Source organism: Henckelia pumila, unplaced genomic scaffold, assembly GCF_033568475.1.
Source record: "Henckelia pumila isolate YLH828 unplaced genomic scaffold, ASM3356847v2 CTG_477:::fragment_1, whole genome shotgun sequence".
Taxonomy (NCBI): domain Eukaryota; kingdom Viridiplantae; phylum Streptophyta; class Magnoliopsida; order Lamiales; family Gesneriaceae; genus Henckelia; species Henckelia pumila.
This window is the reverse complement of record NW_027331840.1, coordinates 473216-480694: the sequence shown is the minus strand read 5'-3', so window position 1 is coordinate 480694 and position 7479 is coordinate 473216. Positions and strand designations below refer to the sequence as shown.

The following is a 7479-nucleotide window of genomic DNA, read 5'->3' as shown; positions in this document are numbered from 1 at the left end:
TATTGGATTTGATTGATACATTATAGTTTATTTGATTTGATTGAATAGATTTTATGTAAAAATGTTAAATGATCATTTTGTTATTTTAACATTAAATAAAATATAAATAATATTATTCATAAAAAATAATATAGTAATTTAAATTCAATGATTTGATTGATGTAAAATTAATAATTAATATATGGATAAATAATATGACGAGAAGAATACAAGATTGGATGTGATAAATTATATATAGATTAATAATATTATGTACCAAATGATACCTAATAATTGTGACGTGTCTGATCCGATGGTAAGGCCTATAGTATGGATATTGATGTAATGTGACATATCCCAAGATATCATATGATGAGATCTCGAGATATATTTATTTTTTCGCATGAACTTAGATCGGGATTTGTGATAATAACACGCAGGTTATTGGTGATAGTTGGTTTCTTGTAATTATTATTGGATATGAGCCTCGCAAATATTCACTATCTACACTCGGGCTTGAGCTTGTCAATATTATCAGATCATGGGTCACATCTCATCATATCATGGGCATTGCCCTCTTAGTTATGGACTGACATCAGGGGATACACGTCTTCAACGATCTAAATCATAGGAAAGTTTTTATCTATATGGTTTCTTCCTGATTACACACACAACGAGGGAAGGGAGTTTCTGCACTTTTTTCTCCATGATGTCTCCCATTATTTTTTTCTTTCTTCCATGTTTTCTCTGCCTGACTTAGGCATTGGAGGGGTCACGTCGAGAGAAATCCTGGCGCCCCTAACCGGATTTTCATGATTTTCAGGAAAACACAGATGGAAAAATTCACAAGCAGTGAAAATAAATTTTGGGATCGCATCAGATATCATATTGTCTATTACAAATAACACAAAAAAATATAATTTGTTTTTTGAAAAATACAATTTCTTTTAAATGCAATTTCTAAAATTTTAAATATAATTTATACTTTATGTTAGAAAGAGTAGCTCATAAAAAATCCCATTTTTGAAATTGCACGTACTGTCGGACAGCGTGCATAAGAATTAAGAGCAATCTAGAATAAATCTATACATTTTCATTTTAATTTGAAAAATGTAGTTCTTGATTAATGCTAATATATTCAAAACCCATTATTATTTTATTTTCTAATAGAAATTAAAATTATGTAATACTTGAAGTTTAACTATCGAAAAATTTTAAAAATCTGTTTTTTTTAAGAAAATGATTGACCAAGATCAGATAGAAAATACCTTAAATATCATGTTGAAAGAGCAAAAGCTTTTGATAATTTTATTTATTATTTATAAGAGCTCTTTTCCAATGGATTAAATCCAACAGTGAACTTGATAGAGATATATGTAATAATAATTTTTTCGAGTAAATTTTAATAAACATAAACCATTGACAATTGACACGTCTTTGTTTATTATTATTATTATTGTTGTTGTTGTTGATGTAAAATAAAATTCAAAAAGGGACAGAATCACATGCTACGAGCTCACCTACGTCAAAAACAATGTTAAGCTAATTGCCGTGGACGGGACAGCAGGAAATCCAAACCCGGAGGAGGGATTCAGAAGCTGGATCGAGCTGCGGGAAAGCGAGAGAGAAGAAAAACCGAGTAGTTGTATGGTTTCTGATCGCTCCCCTAAACCCTAATTTACCTTTATTCCGAGCTAAAATTCCCAATTTTCTGAATATGTTTCTTGCATTTTTTTGGTCTTAATTCGTACTTCACAGCTGTTGCTTTACCTCTTTGAGCTTTGATTATTCAGTTTGTTTTGTGTTGTTATGGTTAAGCTAGTTTATGAATTGTGAATGGAAGGGTACTATTTATGACTTGATTCTATTGGTTTGATCGAATGAGTTGAATTGGACAGGATGCTGCGTACTTTTGTTTGGAAGTTTGGTCGATAAGTTGCTGATTTTTTTTTTTGTGTGCTGCTCCAGCTTAGTGATTTCAGGGGTAAATATAATCTCATTTCGGCTGCTCATGAATTTGGTTTGGTCTTTTGAATTGGATCGCTTCATGTTCTTGTGTTTTCAAATTTCAGTCAAAATATGTCATTTCTCTGTAATGGTGTATATTGTTGCCTTTTTTCTTTTTGTGGATTGGAGTCATTCGGCAATTGTTGCTATAGAAAATTATACTTGTGCAGTTCTCGGCGTTGTCTGTTTGTTGGACTACATTTTGTGCACGTGTTTATTGAACTTCAATTAACTTCCTCTTGATTTATATGTATTTAGCCATTGCCTATGGTTGTTTAATATAGAATCTTTTTGTACGGATACGATTTTGCAGTTGCGGGTGGTATTAATTTGGAATGTTGAAAGTTGACCGTAAAATTTTATACCTGAGCATTTGGTTTATTGTGGAAATTCATTTCTGTTCTATATCCGCTTACCCATGTGGAATTACATAAATCTACTTTTAGCAACGGTGTCGCCTCGTCCTTGATTTATCCATTTACATTAGTTAATAACTTAGGGCGAGTTTGGTTTATGGGAAGAGGATTTGTAAAATATTATACCCCCTATATCTTATGTTTGGTTCGTATTTGCTTTTTCCATCTAGGTATTTTGATACGGTCTTAATTTGTGTTTTGGGATGACACTCATTACACGCATGAGGCGTGAGTTGTTCATACCAATTACCATTTATTTTTTGTCAAATTACTAGAATTGACCCAAACTTTACCAATCTGAAAACCTACGAAACCAACTTCTATGGAATCAATCCAAAACAACACGTGGTTCTCTGAAACTATATAGTTGCCTTCTCATGCATCTTAGATTCCCATCTCCAGCTGAACTTCTCTCCACCCCATCACATGTCGTTGACTCAGTCATGTTCAATTGTCCCACCTTCTGGTATTTATTCCATGGCACTGTCATGTAATTTCGCGCTAGATTTCAAACCCCAACCTTCACAGAACCCTAGTCTCCCTAGCTATAATAATCCCATTTCCTTCGTCCGCCGTTCCATATGTCCCAGATTAGTCTCCTTACAGACCACAGCTGGCAGCTCTCCCTGCATGTGCATATCTAATGGTTCAATTATGGCAAAACTAATTCACCGAATGAACCATCAGCAATTTACATTAATAATCATAGAATTTCTTTCGTACAGTCTGCAGAATCACAATATTGAGTCCTAGTTATGTGACTCCTTTGATGTCTGGAACTGATTGGTTTCAATCATTGGGCTGGGTCAACTCTAGTGAGGGATGAAGAAAGGAAGTATAATGAGGCGTTGGTGGTGATAGTGCTGAGTTATCAGATTTTGGAGGATTGTTTGGAAAGGATTTTTCCCTCTATTTGTTTGTAATATGTAAATCATCCCGTCCAGTTCTGACTACTAGAACTTTCACGATTAACGTTTCATTTGTTCCCAAATTTGTAATGGTTATTTTTGTTCTTACTTTATGTTTTTGGTTATCACTTTATAGTTCACACTTCACAGGGCGATGGGTTTTGGTGGCATCTAGCTCCAACTCAATTAAGGCACGAGCTTAGAAATCTCCTCTCACCAGCACTTTCTAGAAATAGTGACTTCTTGTCAGGGAGCATACTGTTGGAGTATACGAGACATGCATTTGAGAGAAGTTGTAACCATTTTTAGCGTCTCTGTGTTTGCTCGTAGTGGTTCTTGTTAACCATCCTGTCATTCTATCAAAAGAACTAGCTATAGCAAGATGACAAGATCTGTTTATGTTTAATTTGTTTCTTATTTGAATGATGTATTTGAATACGGTTTGGGTATTGCCAAAAATATTTGCGATTTGTTTGAGCTGGACGTAGGATGAGTTTGGAAAGGAAAGGGTGGACTTTCTGGAATATGGTAGCTCATTGCATTTGTTGGTCTGTGTGGTTCGAGAGAAACAAGAGGATTTTTGAAGATATAGAAGACACGGCTGTTGACTGCTGGGACAAGATTAGGTTTAGGGTTCCTTGGTGGCTTTAGTCGTCTGCAGACATTAAATCTTTTTTGGTGTCAGACTTGTATAGGGACTAGAGCATTATTTTGAGTTAGCTTTTCGTGGTGTGTTAACCTCTGGTTCATTCTTGTAATTATCTTCCATATTATTATTTATAATATTTTAGTTTCCTTCCAAAAAAAAAAAGTTGTTTGCTTGTTCTTCTGTGCTTTACCAGCAACAGTTTTTACTTGTACTTTTGCAACTCAAGTTTGTTTTGAGATTTTCTCTTGTGCTCTCTCTTTCGTTTATGTTTTTTAACATGTAGTTCTTTCGATGTATCAGAGGATGGAAATATTGCTGCTAAAATCACTTCTCGATGGCATCGAGAGTCTTTCTGAATTGGCATTCTGTGATAACGATGAACTAATTCAGAGATATCATCCAAGGATTGAAGAGATGCTGAAGTTGTTAAAGCCAATATTTTATTCCATTACCGATGCTGAAATTGTTTCTGATGAAATATTGCAAAAAGCAATCTCAGGTCTCCAGCAGTCTGTGGATGAACTGAGAGACATATTTGCAAACTGGCAACCGTTGATGAGTAAAATTTACTTTGTAAGTGATGAGAGCTCTTATTTAACTTTAGTTTGTACCTTGTTTATGCAACTAAGAGTGAAAAAATGCACTGATAAAAGCAAGATGGAGGGTGGATGGGGATACGTTTTTTGGGTGCTGGTTTTCATTATTATTGAACCTGTCTTAAAACTTCTATCGTTCTTGTATAATAAATTTATAGTGGTTGATCTTTGCTTGGTCTCCAGGTTTTACAAGTTGAATCACTTATTGCGAAGGCTCGAATTAATTGTTTGGAAATTCTTGAGTTGCTGAACTCTTCTGATCAAACCTTGCCATCTGAGCTTAGTGCTGCATGTCTCGAGGTAATGGCTGGTGTTTTGTTTTGTCCCTTGTTTTCTACATCTAGAACAATATGCATGTAAGAGCCCAGGATTGAAGAATGGGGCAAATTTAGTGTGCGGTTGTTGCTACTGATTTCATCTCTTTGTACAGAAATTTAAGCGTATGGAATTTGAACAAACTTCACCAATAATAGAAAAGGCTATGAAGGATCACATGGAAAGCTCTGGTGCAAGTTCTGAAAGCCTGGAAAAGATGACCAATAGCTTGAGTTTAAGGTCGAACCAGGAACTCCTAATCGAGGGTGTGGCTCTTGAGAAATTGAAAGAAAATGCCGAACAAGCTGAAAAAAATGGTGAAGCTGAGTATATAGAGCAAATGATTGCACTGGTTACCCACATGCACGACCTCCATGTTAAGCTGAAACAGTCCCAAACCTGTAATCCTGTTCCAATACCTGCTGATTTTTGTTGTCCTCTCTCCCTTGAACTCATGACTGATCCTGTTATTGTTGCATCTGGACAAACATATGAGCGTGCGTTTATTCGTAATTGGATAGATCTCGGGCTTACTGTGTGCCCAAAAACAAGGCACACCCTAGGGCACACAAATCTTATTCCTAATTACACTGTGAAGGCGCTCATTGCAAATTGGTGTGAATCAAACAATGTGAAACTGCCTGATTCGACTAAATATATGAGCTTGAACCAGCCTTCTTCAGTACTTGCAAATGCCGAGCCTGGTAGGGCGAGGAAGGTTTATAGTTCTAGCACACCTGATCGTTCTTCAGGTTCTCTTGCAAAGAGCTCAATCTCGTCTACTGCAATCCAAAGAGAGGGAATGTCTCCATCTCATCCCCGTTCATTCTCAGAGGATTCGCTGGCAGATGCTGTTGTAAGTGAAAATGGGTTGGACTCTGGAAGAGTGTCCCCAAGAAGTGTAGAAGACCGGTTGGACCACTCAGGCGAGAGAAGTTTAAACTCAGGCGGACTTCTCTTGACATCCCAATCTAGAAATTGTACCTCTGTTACTGATGAACGATCACCACAGGGCCATATCCGAACTAATTCAGCATCCAGCACTGTTTCCAATTCTGTCGTGTCCCAAGGAACAGAAGTTGACGGCAATGATGCGGCATCGCGTGCTTATTGTAGTGATGCTTCTGGAGAGCTTGCAGCAGAGCCCCAACCTGCTGCAAACATAAGTGTCCCACAAAGAGAGCCAGATTACCCGCATAGGATAGAGACAAGAACTCGTGGCCAACCAATTTGGCGCAGGCCCTCCGAGAGGTTTGTTCCAAGAGTAGTTTCTTCCCCTGCTGTGGAAATGAGGGCTGAACTGTTGGAGGTCGAAACACAAGTTAAGCAACTGGTTGAGGACCTTAAGAATAGTTCCCTTGATGCACAGATAAAAGCAACTGAGAAAATCCGGTTACTTGCTAAGCATAACATGGACAATCGACTTGTAATTGCAAATTGTGGGGTTATCAGCCTGCTGGTCAATTTACTACATTCAGAAGACTCGACTGTACAAGAAAATGCTGTTACTGCTCTTCTCAACTTATCAATTAATGATAACAACAAGACCGCCATTGCAAATGCTGATGCCATCGAACCCCTGATTCATGTCCTTAGGACTGGAAGTCCTGAAGCGAAGGAGAACTCTGCTGCGACCCTCTTCAGCCTATCGGTGATTGAAGAAAACAAAATCAAGATTGGAAGATCAGGAGCAATCGTCCCTTTGGTGGATTTGCTGGGACATGGAACTCCGAGAGGCAAGAAAGATGCAGCAACCGCCTTATTCAACCTTTCAATCAATCATGAGAACAAGGCCCGTATTGTGCAAGCTGGTGCAGTGAGGTACCTAGTAGACTTGATGGACCCTGCATTTGGAATGGTCGACAAGGCAGTGGCTGTGTTATCTAATCTTGCAACAATTCACGAGGGCAGGGCCTCAATTGGTCAGGAAGGAGGAATACCTGTCTTAGTTGAAGTTGTCGAGTTAGGCTCTGGACGAGGTAAAGAGAATGCAGCTGCTGCTCTCCTGCAGTTGTGCACTAATAGCAGTAGATTTTGTAACATGGTTCTCCAGGAAGGTGCCGTTCCTCCGTTGGTCGCATTGTCACAATCTGGGACACCAAGAGCTAGAGAAAAGGTGAGGCTATGTTAAACCATAACTTACCCGAAAGTTGTTCAAATATTTGAAAAAGTGATTTCTGAAAAAAAGTGTTTGATCGGTTACTGCAGCGTTTTTTGAACGCTTAAAAAGTTGAAATCATATCTATCCGTGTTACATTGAATATTCATCAATTTTTGTTTTCTCTTCCAGGCTCAACAACTTCTTGGATACTTTAGAACCCAACGGCATGGTAATTCCAGGGGATGATTTTCATGTGAAGTTGGAGGGCTGTCGCGTATTGTAAGATTTAAGTTGCAAGCTGTGTGTAAATTCTGAATTGCAAATGATCGGGGATGTAGCGTGATGGCTTCTTTTCTTTTATTCTTTTTTATTTCTACATTTTTTTCCGTATATTTAAAGATTGAAATGAAACCTTTACTAATGAAAGGTATGCTAGAAAAGGATTGTACTTATATTATAATCATTTTGATACAGATAATTTGCTTGGTATGCCATTCATTTTTTATGA

The 7479-nt window shown here is 37.4% G+C and overlaps 1 protein-coding gene across 3 annotated transcripts; it reads left to right on the top strand.

The window, feature by feature from the left end:
- The first annotated feature begins 1464 nt into the window (after positions 1 to 1464).
- Positions 1465 to 7479, top strand: LOC140872743 (U-box domain-containing protein 4-like). Of its 3 annotated transcripts, none has more exons than XM_073275626.1 (5): positions 1465 to 1624; positions 4260 to 4532; positions 4739 to 4855; positions 4986 to 6986; positions 7161 to 7479. In XM_073275626.1, the coding sequence occupies exons 2-5, from the start codon at positions 4263 to 4265 to the stop codon at positions 7215 to 7217; spliced, it is 2445 nt and encodes an 814-aa protein (XP_073131727.1). In that variant the 5' UTR covers positions 1465 to 1624; positions 4260 to 4262; the 3' UTR covers positions 7218 to 7479. The 3 variants fall into 3 exon arrangements, with proteins under 3 accessions (XP_073131727.1, XP_073131728.1, XP_073131726.1); XM_073275627.1 differs by lacking the exon at positions 1465 to 1624 and adding an exon at positions 1647 to 1963; XM_073275625.1 differs by lacking the exon at positions 1465 to 1624 and having other exon boundaries at positions 4251 to 4532.